Here is an 18,866-nt window from a genome sequence, read left to right as displayed (position 1 = left end):
ACTTATGAACCTATGTAGCTGTTCTCCATTCACTTGGTACAAAACCTGTATGGAAGCTGAGATTGTTGTTAGGGGTGTGGCTAAAGTTCGAGCTTCATGTTATTTAAGATGCATCCAGGGATATTGTCAGGACCCATCAATGAAGTATTCTTAGATTTTGATAGCACTTTTAGGAATTGGTATTGTGAGATACCTGAAGGCGAGACAGTTTCAGATACATCTTGAAGAATAAACGGAGGGGAGAGAGAGATAAAGTTAGAGATAATTTTATTGGCCAGTAGGTTTGCTATATCTTCAGCCTCAGTGTAGGTAATATCAATCAGCTCAACACATTGCTGTGTTGTGCTTTTGAGATTACAAACATAATGAAAACAGGCCATGCAGTTGTCTTTGGCTTGGTTAGTTATTTAAGCTGCAAACTTGGCTTTGGTGGATTTTATTAAGCTCCTGAGTTGTTTATTTTGGTGACAAGGGCTCTAACATTCTGGAATTTCTCTTCTTACTTTTTGTCAAAAAATATTTTCTTCTTATTATAAAGGTTGTTGATATGATGGTTTCACCATGTGAGTTTGTTTCTGGGGTTTGACCTGTACTTGTTTCTATGGGGTACAGTTGCATCTATGCAGCTGTTTACACTGGTATAGTTTAGAGGTGTACACTTCTGTTTATTCAATGGAGTTAACTGGGTTTGGTATGGATTTGTTGGTTGCTAGTGTATCATTTAGGAGTGGCTAGCTTGTCTTAAAGACATTTCTGAAGGTACCTTGTGTGGAAAGGATCTCTGGTTTCAGTTTTACTTCGAAGGACACTGCTTTATGGTCAGACGTAACAAGTGATGGAGATACACAAGGGATGGTACAGGTGCTACCATATTAGTAAGGAGAGGAACCAATTTGTTATTTCCCCTAACAGGTACTCTGACGTTCCAGGGCATTTATAACGACAAAGCCCAGAAAACTGTTTGCTTGTGCACTAGCGGTGGTGCAGGTTTCCCAGTCTATAGTGGATAGTTTAAACCACCTAGGAAAATGGTACTGGGTTTATTACTGAGTGATTCTAACTCCTGCAGACAGGCGTTGTGATTTTCTTTTGTCATCGAGGGAGTTCAATACCTAGTTAATGAAGAAGCTCTAATGCATCATACTGCTTTACCACCCTTGATGTGAGTCGCTTCTAGATATTGACATCTCACCCTTTTTTCATGTCCTGCCCAGTAGCTGGTCTAAATGTGTGGAAGGAGTTAAAGCCCTGCACAGCTGGAATCATATCCACTATTTTTAATCATGTCTCAGTCACTACACAGACATCAATGTCTTTTAATATTTTATCTTGACAGCCTGTAACAAAAAGCAACATTTTAAGTGAACAAAAAGTCAATCCAAGGATGGGATCTGATGATGATGCTCTGATTAACAAGAAAAGTACTTCAGAATTTCCTAAACTGTTGCCAAAATAAATATAACAGATTTATTTTTCTCTAAATACAAAATCCTCTAAGAGCAGTATCAGCATGAATGATATTTAAGAATTGAAAATAAAGCTTGAATTTGCATTGCTTTTGTGACCTATGAAGACTTATTTCCACAGAGCAATTGCCCTTTAAAGGCACTGTTATGGCTTCCCTGTTAGCACCCCTATCCAAGATAATTCTATTACTTCTATCACAAGTAGTTTTGAATAAACTTACCGTTTAACCCACCAGTTACCTCCTGACCTGTATCTAGGCTGTTACTTTCTAGAAAGGTGGGGATGGGGCGATATGAAAAAAAGATACATTTGCATTTTTCTGACACTGCCACAGTCTTTTGCATCCTGAACGGCTTTACAATCAAATGGCAGCAAACTGAAAGCATACATCTCGCTTACCGTCACCTATTAAAATACACACATGTTTAAGTGTTGCTTCCTGCACTACTGAGTAATGCTGCTAAAAGTGCATGCCAAACACTGAAAAGGACATAATGAACTCTCAGTGGCCTGGCTGCTAAATCTCTTGAAAACAGATGCATCGTTATATAAAGCCAACACTTTTGTACTAGAGAGGGTGCTATATTCAGATATTAATGTCATAAATAAGGAGCCCAAACAGAATGAAGCAGATGTCTGCAGTTTTGTTCATCCTGGCCTTCTGAAAACAGCTGTAAGCACAGAAGGCAGCTTTTGTTCTAGTCAAAGGCTTTTCAGCCTTACGTGCATGGATGCACACAAGTGCATGTTGTCTCTCTCTCACACACACACACACACACACACACACACACACACACACACACACACACACACACACACACACGTACAGATGAACTATGCATGTGAGCTAAGCCAGAAAAATGAGTCTATGTAACTTCACAGTTGTATTACAGTGGTAATTTGGACTACTCTGTCTTTTTATTATTTTAAATTTAATGTGCTTACTTATATGCAGTTAAAGTTCAGATAGATATGGCTAAATGTTGTTTAGAACATACAGAAGTGAATTTTACACAAGCAGAAAAAAAGTTGACTTCTAAGTAATGAAATAATCAACCTAGGGACAGTTCCCAAAACATAATTAATTTTAATAAATCACAACCATTCTATTTGATCTAGTATTGGTTATTCTTCACCTATAATCTTAATGGACTTCCATTAGAGGTAACTTCTGGTAGCATAATGTATCGCTTGAACCCCATGACGTGGACAGCTATGATTGCACCAGTAACAATGTAATTGATGCAGCCTTACTGAAGCTTATTTTCTGAGTCCATTCCCAGCAACTCTGCAGCTGTAAGGGACAATGTTCATATTAACAGTATATTGTCCGAACTTTTTCTGAAACCTATTATAATCCCCTAGGTTGTTATTTCTAAACATGAGCCGACTTCATGGGTGAGAGGCCTAGCCTGTCTAAATTCATGGCATGAGCCCTGTTCAAGCAGTACAGCAGGCTTCATCTTGTACAGTTTAGAGAGGTGTATGAGGCCGAGCACCAACACTATGGTAAACAGGTCACACTTTAGGGCCTCCTTAAGGAATGTTACATCTCCATGAAAAACTTAATTTCTCTCTATTGTGTAAATTTTGGAGACATAAAACAAAAACAACTCATATGTTATAACAGTATATTATATTTAGTAATTGTTCTCATACAATAAATTTAAGATTCCTACCTGCTCATTTGCTTGATAAAGCAGGAACAGTTCTTGTTGACGGTTGGTCTTACGAGCTCTTTCATTTCGCAAGTCGGTTTCTTGAAGTGTTGCCACACTGCACTTTCCAGGGTAAAGTCTCTGAAGGTCTGTTTGGAGCTCATAACTACACCACTGAAATGCATTTAAACACCATATTAAAGGAAACCACTTATATTAATGCATGTTCCAAAATCTGCTGAAGCTAACAAGTCCCATTCCAAACTTCTAAACAATTATGGTTCTGTGCTAGAACTGGTACTTGATTCAAATAGCAGAGAGTCCAAAGACACCATAATTTAATTGGGCTTATGGAAGTTGGTATCACCTGGTTGTACCTTTACAAAAGATGTTTTTTATTGACTGCAAAGAATATGGGATAACCAAAAGGGAATTTATATTATAGCCTGCATTGTGCATTAAAGAGTAAATGCCATTTTCCCCCTGTATAGCATTATTTGATTTAGCTTATATTAACAGCAAACCATGCATGCCATACACAATACTTTTTTTTTTGCTATATTTGTTTTGAATGACACTTGCATTTAAACCATTTGAAAAATTCTGTACATTAGGGAATATTATTTTTACTTCTTGTCCTTTACTGTACATATTTATGATGGTTAATCAGATGTTTATTCAGTATAGTCTTTGTCCACCAACACAACAGTTACATTCATCTGTTACTCTCTAGCGAAAACTCACTTCATACACCTACTTGTTTAACTCTATCAATGACCATTACGTACACTATTATTTTAATATTCTGCACAATAATCATATACACACTATACCAAACGTATATCAAGGCATGGTTAAAAAGGGTCCTTGTATGGATCCACCCATTGAATAAGGTTAAAAAAAAACAAGCTATTAATAAATATGTAAGTACATAGAGAGTTCAGTACATTTGAAGAAGGTTGCCATAAAGAAGTTTGGCAGTAGTGAATGATGTTATTCAGGATTCTTACTTCCCTGTTGCTTACCTGTAAAAAATACTGTAGAAAAGATCCTAAATCCCAGCTGTTTCATTCATTTTTCTCTTCCAGAGTATGTACTTATACCCCTGCAGCTGCATGTCTTATTAACTTTCAAGGACCACAAGATGGTATGGTTTACCCACATACACCATTTTACGTGGGCCCCTATCCCAATCATTCTACTGTGCCTGTAACATAACTGTATATAGTAGCCACTGGATCAAAACACACTGGCAAATAGCAACAGATCAGCCCACCACAGAGGTCTTCCTTCACATCTTTAATTCAATCAATAAGAAAAGCATTCTGCATTTATTGTTAACTTATATATTTTGCTTTAATAACCAGAAAGATAATTTTTTGCTGAAGGCCTAGGGAGAAAAGCTACAGTATAAAATTGAGGTACAGCAGACACATTATACAAATTACACTGTAACAAGGAACATATGTAATATCTAACATACTAAGAAACCACACAAAGCATAAAACAATATATATGAAATCACATACACCAATATCATAAACACCCACAACTGAGAAAAATAGAAGTTATGTACCTACCATAACGTTCCATGTTAGTTGTCTTCTTCTCGCCTTCTTTCTTGCTGGATGGGTTCGGAGCCGATCCTCGGCTCCGACTCGGCCACTCTAAAAGCTCGAGAGTTAGTTCCACCGGATCGAGGCTCCCCTTTTATCCCACAATGCTAGGCGGTAATACCTCAGATCTCGTTTGTAAGCTAGGCCCAGCCAGGAAAAAATCCAGAAACACTGGAAAGGGGAAACCCACCTCTATAAAGTGACAGAAGAAGGTGACCTACAACCTGATGAGGGAATATATACATATTACAGTATATACATATATACAAAAAAGAGGTGGTAGGAAAAAAAGGTCACAATCAAACTCCTCTAGGTCTGTCCAGGCTAGGGGGAAGGAGGGTGGGACGCAAGAAAGAAGGCGAGAAGAAGACAACTAACATGGAACGTTATGGTAGGTACATAACTTCTATATGTTAAGTTGTCTATCTCGCCTTCATTCTTGCTGGATGGGACCGCGTCCCTAGCACCTTGTCCCGGGTGGCCTATCGGAACAGACTCTTGAGTACAGTGGAACCAAAGTTGGCTCTGTGTCTAGAAGCTAAATCCAACTTATAGTGAGAAATGAAAGTATGAGGAGTAGCCCAAGTAGCTGCAGCTCAAATCGTATCAATAGGCAGTCTGTCTTGGAAAGCTATGGAAGTAGCCAAAGCTCTAGTTGGATGAGCCTTAGGTTTGTTTGGTAACTTTTGATGCCTAATCTCATATACAAAAGAAATCAAGGATGTAAGCCATCTGGAGAGAGATACTTTCGAAACTGGAAGGCCCTTTCTGCCTTCTGCATAAGAAACAAACAGTTGGTCAGACTTTCTGATTTGTTTGGTCCTGTCCAAGTAATACCTTAATTGTCGATGAACATCTAGCCAATGTAATTTTTGTTCTGACCTGTTGGAATAGTTAGGAAAAAACACAGGAAGGTCAATGTTTTGATTTAGGTTTGCCGGAGAGGCTACTTTGGGTAAGAAGGATGGGTTGGTACGTAAGGATACCCTATCCTTATGAAACAAAAGGTAAGGAGATCGACTACAGAGTGCATGAAGTTCAGAGACTCTTCTAGCCGTAGTAATGGCTACCAAAAAGAGTGTTTTCCAGGATAGCAATTTCACTGAACACGAAGCCGCAAGTTCAAAAGGGGGAAGAATCAAAGATGTGAGAACCAAGTTAAGGTCCCAAGAAGGAGGAGGATTGCTAATAGGAGGCTTGAGAAGAAAAACTCCCTTCAAAAAGGCTTTGCAAAGTTTGTGAGACATGATGGCAGACTCTGAGATTCCAACATGAAAGTTAGATATAGCTGCCAATTGGACCTTAAGAGTAGAAGGAGATGAACCTGAGTGGAAAAGTTCGGCTAAGAAATCAAGGATCGATTGAATAGAAGCAGTGAAAGGGTCTATGTCCCTTCCCTGCGCCCAATAGGAAAAACGTTTCCACTTACTAAGATAAATCTTCCGAGTGGAGGTTTTATGGGAAGCTATTAAAATATCTCGAACTGAGTGAGATATTAGAGGAAGCCTGGCTAGGGTTGGAATTGGAGGAACCAAGCAGTGAGGTTCAGAGAAGGGAGGGAGCGATGTAACTGACCCGACTGATGGGTCAAAAGATCTGGAACTGGGTCCAGATGCCAGGGTTGCTCCAACAGAAAACGGTGTAGAAATGGGAACCAAACCTGTCGAGGCCAGTAAGGTGCAATGAGGATCAAGGAAGCTTTCTGAGCGATGGCTTTCTGTATCAATTGAGAAATTAGTGGGAAGGGAGGAAAGGCATACAGAAGTCCCCGGGGCCAATCTTGGACTAGAGCATCTCTGCTGGATGGCCTGGTTGGGTAAAGAGAGTGAAATAATTTTCGCACTTGCTGTTTTGGGGAGTAGCAAAAAGGTCGCAGCAAGGCTGGCCCCACTTTCGAAAAACCTTCTCCAACACTGAATTTTTCGGAGACCACTCGTGAGGCATGAGAATAGCTCTGCTCAATTTGTCCGCAATGACATTGGACTTCCCGGGAATGTGCGTTGCTATCAGAAACCGCTGAGAAGAAATCGCCCATTGCCACAGTCTGAGTGCCTCTCGACATAGGGGGTAGGATCTGGTTCCGCCTTGTTTGTTGATATACCACACTACAGACATGTTGTCCGTCTGAATTGCTATCGTTCCTATAGGAAGAGAGTCTTGAAGGGCCTGCAACGCTAAAAGCACTGCTCTCATCTCTAGAACATTTATATGCAAATGGCGTTCGTAAGGTTGCCATATGCCCTGGACCATCCTGCCCTGATAATGCCCCCCCACCTGATCAGGGAGGCGTCCGTTGTCAGAGTAGCAACCGGAGGGGGAGGGACAAAGGGTCTTCCTAAGAAGAGCTGGGGGGATGTAATCCACCAAAGAAGGTGAGTCCTGCATGCTTGAGTTATCACAATGGTGTGGGACATCGGAAGTTGTTGGTATGACCATTGTGTGAAGAGCATCCATTGTAGGATTCTCATGTGCAATCTGGCTAATAGAAGAAGAGGGATAGCAGCTGCCATTATCCCCAGTACTTTCAGGACCAGTCTGGCTTTGATTTTGTTGCTGTGGAGGAGAAGAGAGACTTGTTTGTGTATGTCTGCTATCCTCTGGTCTGTGAGTCTGGCTGACATGCTGACTGTGTCTAGATTTGCGCCTATGAAGGTAATAGCACGACAAGGCGACAAAACAGACTTTTCGCAATTTATTGAGATACCTAGCTTTCGAAAAGTGCGAAAGGCGTAGTCTCTGGCAAGTAGTAGAAGATGCTTGGTGGGGGCTGTAAGGAGCCAGTCATCTAAGTATGGAAACACCTGGAATCCTTGACATCTCAGATGAGAGGCGACCACTGCCATGCATTTGGTAAACACCCGGGGGGCTGTGGTGAGTCCAAAGGGCAGGGCTCTGAATTGAAAATGACTGGTTCCCAACCTGAAGCGGAGAAATCTCCTGGAGCGTCTGTTCATTTTTATATGATAGTACGCATCCTGGAGGTCTATAGAGCACATCCAGTTGTCCTTCCCCAATAAGGGTAGGATGGACTGCAGCGTGACCATCCGAAATTTTGTTTTCTTGACAGACTTGTTCAAGTTGCTGAGATCCAAAATGGGTCTCCAGTCCCCTGTTTTCTTTGGAACCAAAAAGAATTTGGAGTAGATTCTGGATTCTTGCTGGTCTGCTGGAACTGGTTGAATGGCTCTTTTTGCAAGCAACTTTGAGATTTCTAACACTGCTTGCTCCCTTTGAGCGGGTGGAACGTTTGGAAGGGACTTTTTTGATTGTTTTGGAATGCGAAAGAACGGAATGGAATAGCCTTCGGAAATGATGGACTGTACCCACTTGTCTTGAGTTAGTGATCGCCAGGCTTCTGGGTACAGTGATAATCTTCCCCCGACTGCCTCCGAAGGTGGACAGTCGGGCAACACCTCAGGGATGTTGAAAAGGCTTGTCAGAAAAGGTTTCTCGATTGCCCTGGTTCTGCGGACCCCCCCTGCCTCTAGGGCGGTGTCTACCATCATTGTTCCCCCCTCTGCCTCTAGAGGGGAACCGACTCTGTGCTTCAGGTAAAGCTCCTTGAGATTGTTTGCGGAACCACATCTTTCCACCCTTCTGGCCCTTGGGGTAAGGCCTAGAAGGAGTAGAAAAACAGACTCCGACGGCAGAAAGAGTTTTGCCATCAGTCTCGCACCTTGTCAATGTTTCTTTCACTTGAGGACCAAAAAGAGACGATCCATCAAACGGGGAGTTAGTGAAAGACGTCTTGAAGGGGTCCGCAAAATTGCATAGCCGCATCCAGGCATGCCGGCGTAAGGCCACACCTGTACCTGTGGCTCTGCTCGCTCCATCAGCCGCATATGAAAGGAGGCGCATGGAGGAGTTAGCTATCGAATTGAGGGTAGCCAGCTGAGCGTTCATCTTATCCTGAAAACCCGCAGCTGTTGGGTCCTTTAACATCTCACTCGCTTCCTTGATCAAGTCTCTCTGAAGACGAGTGAAATGACAGAGGTAGTTCAGCTTAACGATCGAAAAGGTCGCTGACGAGAACATCCGCTTCCCGTACCTGTCCACAGACCTAGATTCCTTGTTAGGAGGATGGACAGGCACTGAAGGATCAGCTAGTTCCTTCTTGGTGGCAGCAGCTACCACCATAGCATCCACAGAAACTCCTTTAGTCAAAAATTGTTTGTCTGCTGGGGCCGTAATAAACTTTGAAGGTCTCCTGGGGGTGGGTTCCACAGAGTCAGGAGCCGTCCAGGCCTTTTTTGCTACCACCTGCATGAGGGGGTCAAGGGGGACACCCAGGAGGTGGAAGGGCGAGCCGAACGCCTCAAGATACACAGATTCATCCTCTGAAGGGTTGAGGGCTGGCCAATTCCCCCTCTGTTTTAAGATCTCCAGGATGTCTGCAAAGGAGACATCTTCAGAGGGGGAATGGGGGGAACCTTCAGAATCCTCTAAATCCGTGTCAGAGGTGACAGACTCAGGTGAGTCTATGTGCTTCCTCTTGCACTTTCTCTTCCTAGGGGGCTCTCCTGCCAATTCAGGAGAGGCCTCGGAAGAGGAGGAGATCCCCACTGGGGATTCTTGAGGAGCTGGCTCTCTGCGGTCCGGGATGAGGGAGTGAGTAGAAACTACCTGAGGCACCGAGGAGGGAGGGGCGGACGGAGCCAACTGTGGAGTTGAACCAGGTTCCAACACACTCCGCATGACCTCGAAAGCACCCCTGTCAGGCAGCGCCAGAAATCTCTGCTCCGAAAAGCTGAAAACCTCCCTCGGCACCGACAGTGATGGCTCCGAGGCCGATGTCGGAGCCGAACTCACCAACGCCGAAGCACCGAGAGGGAGAGCGGGGTCAGACAAGGGTCCAATGCCACTCATCCCCTCGGAGCCAACGAGGGAAGTCCGGCGCCGAGATTCCTCCAATGAAGAAATCGGAGCAGACGACGGCGCCGAAGACAATTGTATCGGCTCCGACGCTGCCACAGTCTCGGGTCCGAAACGCCCCGGCTCCGAACTCAAAGGAGTCGGAGGAGGAACATTTTGAGTAATAGGGTTAAGCATCGACTGATGAGTCGGGCTCTGAAGCATTTGGGCCAGTGCCTCGGACTTAAGAAGTCGACTCACTACCCTCTGAAGGTCATGATCCGAAAGTCTCGACGACCTAGAGGAGTGAGACCTATGGCTCCATTCAGACAGCAAGGGAGATGCTGGAGCCGAATGAACGGAGCCAAGAGACGGTGACCTAGACCTTTTCCTAGTTGTCGGTTCCGATAACCTTATCGGAGCCGACTCAGTGATTTCTAATACCTCGGCTCCGGCTGGAGCCGAGGAAACAGAAGAAATAAGTGTTCGAGTCTCATCGGCTCCAGCCGGAGCCGATGTTGTAGCAGACTTCGAAGCCCTAGGTGTCGACTCAGAAACTGGAGCCGACGACCTAGTAGGCTTGGAGGGTTTTCCCGAAGATAGAGTCGGGGGATCATCAGGTTTCAATAAGCCTCGTAAGATAAGCTTATTTTTCCTTTCCTGCAGGACTCTAGGGCTGAAGCCATGGCATACAGCACAAGAGTCCTGCAGGTGCAAAGGTAAAAAGTGTGGAGAAACTGGAGGGAAAGGATAAAAAACTACTTAACTTTGGGAATTATCAATAAAAACTAAGTTAAAGGGGTTTAAATTAAGTTTTAGACTGCTCTAAACAAACTAACCTGAAGCAGGTTGGAACAACACACCTCGATCTTGTAGCGGCAAACAAGATCTGAGGTATTACCGCTTAGCATTGTGGGATAAAAGGGGAGCCTTGAGCCGGTGGAACTAACTCTCGAGCTTTTAGAGTGGCCGAGTCGGAGCCGAGGATCGGCTCCGAACCCATCCAGCAAGAAAGAAGGCGAGAAGAAGACAACTTAACATTGAGATTTAAGGTGCTTATTAACAGGGAAGCTGCACACTCCTTCACTCCCCCCATGGGGGAGTTGCCATTGCACCCTTATGTCTATATAAATTACTCACAAGGTCTATGAACCTTGGGAAAGGGACAAAACACTGAATTAAAAATGGCCGCATTTGCAGTCACTGTTCTTCAGTGCCATCAGCATTTCTAGTCTTTGCAGTTTCAAATGGTTCCTGCGTGTGTGTGTGCACATTTACATTTATAAGAATAAGCAGAAATAGACTGCAGCGAGAAGATTAGGCATTCAGACCTTGAGGCATGCACACATTCTTGTCAAACACTGCACAAAAAGATGAGCACTACAAAAATACAAGAGAAACAGATTTGGGACATGCAATTTATGAATTATGATGAATGAAAAACACTATGAATGGGTCTACTTCAAATGAACAAAACCCCACTTACCCAAATTTTAAATGATCTAGATGATGACACCGAACATGCATTTAAACAAAAACCCACAACACTGATATTTTCACCAGGGAAAGGAGGCAGACAGCTAGCATTCGGGAGTTTGTCCTTTTCCCTACTATAGTGAGATCTCGGAGTTGGTATATTTAGTTAGCAGGTGGGGGGGCACAGCCCCCCACTTGGGTTGGTTTGATATGCTTCCTTTTATTTTTGTCCATGTTGGCCGACTGCCTCCTTTTCCTGGTGAAAATATTGATGTTGTTGGTTTTTGTTTAAATGCAAGTTTGGTGTTATTGTCTCAATCATTTAAAATGCGGCTGAGGTTTTGTTAATTTGAAGTAGAACCCTGTTAATACAAGTCATTTAGTTCTGTTACTCCCCATCAGAAAAATGAAGCCAGCATTCATATTTTTACAAGTTAAACCTGGATCACACATAACTGTCACTCTTTTAATGCAAGTTTATATGCTACGTCTTATTAAAAAAAACAGACTGCTTTAGATTAAGCATCTCATACAAATAGTGCTTGAAGAATCCTTAAATGTTATTTGAGTGCAATGGCTTTTTAGTGGTTGGGATACTTTGAGATGGTTTTTGATGTGTTTTTCGTGGTTTGGAGGGGGTTGAGGGATTGATGCGTGGTGTAGAGGTCGCACATATTCACCAGCGAGCATTTTTACGTAAATTTTAACTGATGGACTGTTCATTTTCAAGCCCTTATTATGAAAACCAACTTGAAACATGGGGTCTACTTTAATTAAACGAAAGCGGAATCCGTCGAATACGAATCCGTCGACACGTAAACAGTGAAACGCGGAAACGTCGACCGCACTAAATAGCGAAATCGGAAATGTCAAATTGTCATAGTTGGCCCGCCTGTAGTATAGCTCCATAAGTTAAGTGTGCGATAGTTACGGACCTTAGGGTTAGGGTGCGGGTTAAGGTAAGTGCATAGATAGGTAATGTATGTAAGGTTTAGTGTAGGGTTTTGTTAAGTGTATGTGTGTGGAATATTTACTTTGTGTGGGTATAGTTCTGTAGGGTAAGTGTGCGGTAGTTACGGACCTTAGGGTTAGGGAGGGGTTAAGGGTAGTGCATAGATAGTTGTGTATATGGGGTTTAGTGTAGGGTTACAAGTGGGGTTTTGGTGCTTTAATTTAGGGTTAGTAGTAGGGTTTTGGTTAGTGTATGTGTGTGTTTTTTGTTGTTGTGTTTGCGTAGGTAGTACGTTACGGGCGGTGGGATTGGCCGACTAGTGCGGTTTCGATGTTTAAATTTCACGGTTTTGCATGTTTGACGTTATCGCGTATCACTATTTATGTGTCGACGGATTCGTATTCAATGGATTCTACTTTTGTTTAATTAAAGTAGACCCTGAAACATGAGCACTTTTGTGATGTTGCAGGAGTTCTGAACATTCTAAGAACTGTCCAGTTTATTACTTCTTGTCTAAAAGTAAATAATATTTTGAATCATATGCTAAGATGTCAACGAATCCAAGTTGGATAATAAGCAAAAAACAGTGAATTCTATTCTAAACCAGTGTCAGTTATTACATAGGTCTGAATCCTTGCTACTGATAGTATATTTCACATGCAATAGCACCCAGGAAAGTTATGCTATTTTATAAACAAAGTATAAGAAAAAGAAGTTATGTACTCACCATAGCATTCCATGTTTGTTGTCCATAATCTCAACTTCATTCTTGATGGTTGGGGTCGGAACCGACTCGGCTGCATACTAAAGCTTGAGAGCTTTCACTGGCTCGAGGCTACACCCTATCCCAAGATGCCTAGCGGCTGTTACCCAGATCTTGTTTGAGAGAAACTAACCACTAGACTATGCAATCCAGTACAACAACCACAACAGATCCTCTGGCCATAATTCGTAAGTCATGAATGGAATCAGGAAACTTACAGCCAGTTTCAGAAAATTCCTCTCAATCCTCCAGGAAGGGGGAAGGAAGGTGGGATGCAAGAATGAAGGTGAGATTATGGACAACAAACATGGAACATTAAGATGAGTACATAACTTCTTCATGTTATGTTGCCCTCTCTTGCCTTCATTCTTGATGGTTGGGACAGTGTTCCCAGCACTTTATTTCTCGGGTGGCTCAAGGGAATAAACTCTTCAGGACAGTGGAACCAAAGGATGCCCTGTTCTGGGAGGTCACATCTTCTTTGTAATGAGTGATAAAGGTATGAGGGTTAGCCCATGTAGCTGTAGCACAAATTGAATGCAAAGGGAGCCAAGCTTGAAAGGCAGTGGAAGTCGACATAGCTCTGGTTGAATGACATCTAATTTTTCCTGGCAGCTGTTTATTCTGAGAGTAGACATACGTAATGTTGCCTGTAAGCCAGTTTGATATGTGACTTTTGAAATTGAAATTCCTTTTCTGTTTTCTGAAAATGAAACAAACAGTTGGTAAGATTTTCTAAATTCCTTTGTCCTATGTAAGTAAAAACATAACTGCCTATGGACATCCAAATGGTGAAGCTTGTATTCTGCCTTGTTGCCATGACTGGGGAAAAATACAGGTAGCTCAACAGACTGATTTACATTGGCCTCAGAACATACTTTTTGCAGAAAAGAAGGATTTGTCCCGAGAGAGAGAGAGACTGTCTTTGTGGAAATTCAAATAGGGAGGATGAATAGACAGAGCTTGCAGTTCTGAAATCCTCCTAGCGGAAGTAATGGCCGTTAAAAAGATTGTCTTCCAAGATAAGAATTTTAGTGGGCAAGAGGAGGCTGGTTCAAATGGAGGGAGAATTAAAGAAGATAACACCAAATTGAGGTCCCAAGGAGGTGGTGGTTCTCTTATGGGAGGTCCTAAAAGGAATGTACCCCTCAGAAAGGCTTTGCATAATCTGTGGGACATTACATTGGATCCCATGTCTCCTACATGGTAGTTTGATATGGCAGCTAGTTGTACTCGTACCATGGCTGCCATTGCACCCCGATTAAAGGTTTCTGTTAAAAATTCCAGGATTGCAGTTATAAGGGCTGTAAAGGGGTCTATATAGTTTTTGTCAGCCTAACAAGAAAATATCTTCCATTTGCTTGCATAAAGTTTTCTAGTTGTATTCTTGTGCGATGAAACCAGAACGTGTCATACTGCTGGGGACAGTTCTGGAAGCCTGGCTAAGATGGGAAGTGGAATAACCAAGCTGTCAGCTTGAAGTTTTGAAGAGAGGGGTAGAGCGTTCCTGATTGATACGTCTGGAGATCTGGCACTCGGCCCAGGATACAAGGCTCCCCCTGAAGATGGGGCCATAGAAAGGGGAACCATATATGACAAGGCCAGTAAGGAGCAATGAGAATTAGCCTGCAACTCAATGATTTGGCTTTCTGGAGGACTTTAGTTATTAATGGAAACAGGGGGAAAGCATACAAAAGTCCCGGGGGGGGAGGGGCCAATTGAGAACTAGTGCATCCTTTGGTGACTCCCCCGGTGGGGGAACTAGGGCAAAGCAGCTGCTGCATTTGGAGTTGATGGATGTGGCAAAGAGGCTGCAGTAAGGCTGGCGCCACTTGCGAAAAATTTGGTTCGCAATTTCCTGTTTCATGGACCACTTGTGAGGCATAAGATTTGCCCTACTTAATCTGTCTGCCATCACGTTGGATTTCTCCAGAATGTGCATTGCAGTCAGAAAACGCTGAGAAGAAATTGCCCATTGCCATACTCTCTGAGCCTCTCGACAGAGTGGGTAGGATCTGGTTCCACCTTGTTTGTTGATGAACTACACCACTGACATATTGTCTGTATGTACTGCAATCGTACCTGTTGAAAGAGAGCTCTGGAATGCTTGCAATGCCAGAAGCACCTCCCTCATCTCTAGGACATTGATGTGCAAGTGGTATTCGTGTTCTTGCCAAGTCCCTTGGACAGTCTGTCCAGATAATGCCCCCCCCCCTACCCTATCTGGGAAGCGTCCATGGTCACTGTACCTACAGGTTGGGGGAGAACAAATGGTCTGCCTATCATTACCTGCATGAACTGAAGCCACCATCGTAGGTCCCTCTTGCAGGTGTTCGTAATGAGAATCTTGTGTGACATGGTTAACTCCTGCATAGACCACTGAGCAAAGAGTAGCCACTGTAATATTCTCATGTGTAGATGTGCCAGTGGGACTAATGTTAATGCAGCTGCCACTGAACCCAGAAACCTGAGGACAAATTTTGCCTGCACTTTTTCCTTCATGAGCAATACTGACACCTGATGGCATAATATTTGAATTCTTTCATGAGGCAGTTTTGCAACCATGTCTTTTGTGTTTACGTCTACCCCTATAAAGGTAATATGCTGTGACGGCAACAAGGCAGATTTTTCAAAATTTATGGTAACACCTAACTCTAAGCAGAGATGAATGGCGGTGTCTCTTGCCCTGGTTAGTAGATGCTCGGTGATGGTGGTCAGGAGCCAGTCATCTAAATATGGAAACGCCCAGAATCCTAGATGCCTCAGGTGAGTCTAACTACTGCCATGCATTTGGTAAACACTGTGGGGGCTGTAGTGAGACCAAAGGGCAGAGCTCTGAATTGGCAATGACTGGCTCTCAGCCGGAAGCGTAAATATCTCCTGGATCACCTGTCCATCTTTATATGGTAATACGCATCCTGAAGATCTATGGAGCACATCAAATTGTCTTGTCCCAGAAAAGAGAGTATAGACTGCAGTCTAACCATCCAGAACTTTGCTTTCTCTACAGCTTCCATTCCCCTGTCTTCTTTGGAATTAAAAGTACCTTGAGTAAATTCTGGATCCAATTTGGTCTGCGGGGACTTCTTGAATGGTTCTTTTTTCTAGAAACCTTTGGATTTCTACAGTTGCTTGATCCCTTTGACTGGGTGGGATGTCTGGGACTGATCTTGATGGCAAGGGTGGAGAAGAGAAGGGCATGATGAACCCCCTGGATATAATCAACCGTACCCAGTTGTGTTGAGTGATGTTGAGCCAGGCCTTTGGATACAGTGATAATCTCCCTCCGACTGCCTCCAGAGGTGGACAAGCAGGCCTCCTTTCTGGAGCACTGGAAGGGTCTACCAGAGAATGCATCTCTGTCACCCTGATTCTGCGGACTCCCTCTGCCACAAGGCCAATGCTTTCCATTATTTCCCCCTCTGCCTTGGGGGGGGAATTCACCACGTGTGTCCGGTGAAGCTCCTTTGGATTTCTGGAACCACATTTTTCCACCCTTCTGACCTTTGGGATAAGGTCTGGTAGGGATGGAGAAACATACTACCACTGCATATAGAGTTTTGTCATCTTGTTCGCACCTGGTAAGAGTCTCTTTCACTTTTGGTCCGAACAAAGATGAGTCGTCAAAAGGGGAGTCAATAAAGGAAGACTTGAAGGGTTCAGCAAACTCACAAAGAGGCATCCAGCAGTGTCTCCTCAGAGCTATTCCTGTGCCTGCTGCCCTACTCACTCCATCGGCCGCATAAGAAATGAGGCACATGGAGGAGTTTGTTACAGAGTTTAAGGTCGCAAGCTAAGAGTTTATCTTGTCAGGTGCCTCCCAGCTGTAGCACCTTGGAGGGTATCTCCTAGCTCCTTGAGGAGATCCCTCTGAAGTTGAATAAAATGGGATAAATAATTCAGTGACCTAAGGGTAAAGGCCACTGAAGAGAACATACGCTTCCCGTATCTGTCCATTGTTCGAGATTTCCTATTCAGTGGATGGACAGATGAAGACGTTTTGGCTAATTCCTACTTGGTGGCCACCGCTACCACCATAGTATCTATTGGGACACCTTTAGTTAGAAATTATTTGTCCTCTGGGGCTGTAATAACTTTGTTGGGCCTCCTCTGAACTTTTTCCACCGACTCTGGACAGCCCCATGCCTTTCGACTGACTACACCCAGGAGTTGGTTGAAAGGCAGAGACACCCAAGAGGTGGAGGGTTGAGAACCAAATGCCTCCAGGTATACCAACTCATCTTCAGAAGGTGAGAGAGTCTTCCAGCCACCTTTCTGTTTCAGGATCTCTAAGATGTCTGAAAAGGAAACATCCTCAGGGGGTGACCGTGGGGACCCTTCTGAATCCTCTAAATCAGTATCCAATGTGACAGATTCAGGGGAGTCTATGTGTTTCCTTTTACAAGTTCTCTTCCGAGCGACTTCCTCGGAGGGATGCTCTGGGAAGGTTTCAGAAGAGAGGGTCTAACCCATTGGGGCATCCTGGGGCATTGGTTCTCTACACTGGGGCTGGAGGGATAGTGTAGAGGTTGACACTGACCCTTTTGGGGGAAGAGTAGCTGGAGCCAAGGGTGGAGTAGTCTCTGAGGAAAGCACGCTCCTCATCACCTCGAAGGCACCGTGATCCTGGGCCGAGAGAGCCTCTGGCTCCGAGGAACTGGGAGACCTCCCCCACACCAAGGAGGATGGCTCTGAGGCTGATGTGGGTGCTGAACTCACCTGTGCCGAAGCTCTGAGTGGTAGAGTCGGGTCTGACAGGGGTCCGATTCGACTCCCACCCCGGAACTGACGAGGGAGTCTCAGCCCCCAAATCCATCAATGGACGACAATATCGATGAGATCAGAGAGGAGGTTGGCACCAAAATTCCGAGGATGGATTTCAGGTCTGACGGTTCCACCACCAGGACCTCCAGGCACTCTGGCTCTGAACTCGACTGAGTTGGAGGAGGAACAGAAGGTAAAGCAGCTACTGAAGTTGGCTCTATGACCATCTAGGCTGGGCTCATGAGAATTTTTGCTAGGGCCAGTGTACGAAGCAACCTTCTAACCACTTGCTCTACATCATCATCTGAAAGGCTCCTGGATGACCAAGAGGAATAGGTAGAGGACTTCTGGCTACCCACCACCGATTGCAATAAAGGAGACTGTGGCACAGAACGAACCAGATCCAAGGAAGGTGACCGGCTCCATTTTTGGCTCTGAGATGGTTCTGAAATTCCAGGTGGAACCGATGGAGACTTTGTCTTTTCGGAACTGACAGATTTTGGATCTGAATCACTTACAAATGCCTTCTACCAGCACCTGCAGGACTGCATGGATAAGGCAATCCCAAGCAAAACAAAGACTCTTTGTACCAAAGGCAAGCGTCCAGTCTGGTGGACCCCAGCCATAAACAAACTCTACAACAAAAGGAGGAAGCTACTACAAGATAGAGCAAAATCCTTAAAAGGTAAGACACCCTTGATCACTATAAGTAAAAAACTAAGAGCTCTCATAAAATCATCCAAAGCAAATTTTGAGAGAAAAATAGCTAAAGACTCAAAAGACAATCATAAGGCCTTCTTTAGCTATGTTAGAAACCTGGGAGGAAACTCCCAGATATGCTCAGAACTAGTTCAAAATGATGTGAAGATTACTGATCCTACAGACATTGCCAACATACTGGCTGACAGGTTCAGTGCAAACTTCTCCCCTCCCCAAAAGGAGAGATATCTATACCAAGCGATTGCAGCCCCCAAACATCTCCAACGCCCAAGTGAGAACTGCTCTCTCCAAAGCAAAAACACAGCATCCATGGGACCTGATGGTGTCCCCGGCTGTGTGCTCCACGAACTCAATGAGGAATTAAACCCACAGCTAGGACAGCTGTTTAATCATAGTCTTACCTCTGGATACGCACCCAGGAGTGGCGCACTGCAACTGTGGTCCCACTTCACAAAGCGGTGCCTCCACCGACCCTGGAAATTACCGGCCCATTAGCTTGACAAGCCTTATCTGCAAAGCCATGGAGAGGATCATAATGGACCTCATAAATAAAGACATAGGGAATTTGCAGACTTTGGATCCATCCCAGTTTGGCTTTG

At 44.1% G+C, this 18,866-nt stretch overlaps 1 protein-coding gene across 1 annotated transcript in view; it reads right to left on the bottom strand.

Moving 5' to 3' along the window:
* Window positions 1-18,866, bottom strand: part of LOC122787839 (dedicator of cytokinesis protein 7-like) — a 4,057,077-nt gene that overhangs the window by 3,655,715 nt on the left and 382,496 nt on the right. Inside the window, exon 6 of the mRNA XM_044054755.1 lies at window positions 3,147-3,299. Within this exon, the coding sequence (XP_043910690.1) occupies window positions 3,147-3,299 (153 nt within the window). The remainder of the gene's footprint in view (window positions 1-3,146; window positions 3,300-18,866) is intronic.

The sequence above is a fragment of the Protopterus annectens genome, chromosome 13.part0 (genome assembly GCF_019279795.1).
Source record: "Protopterus annectens isolate FY-2018-M chromosome 13.part0, PAN1.0, whole genome shotgun sequence".
In the NCBI taxonomy this organism is placed as follows: Eukaryota; Metazoa; Chordata; order Ceratodontiformes; family Protopteridae; genus Protopterus; species Protopterus annectens.
This window is presented reverse-complemented; position numbering and strand designations above follow the sequence as displayed.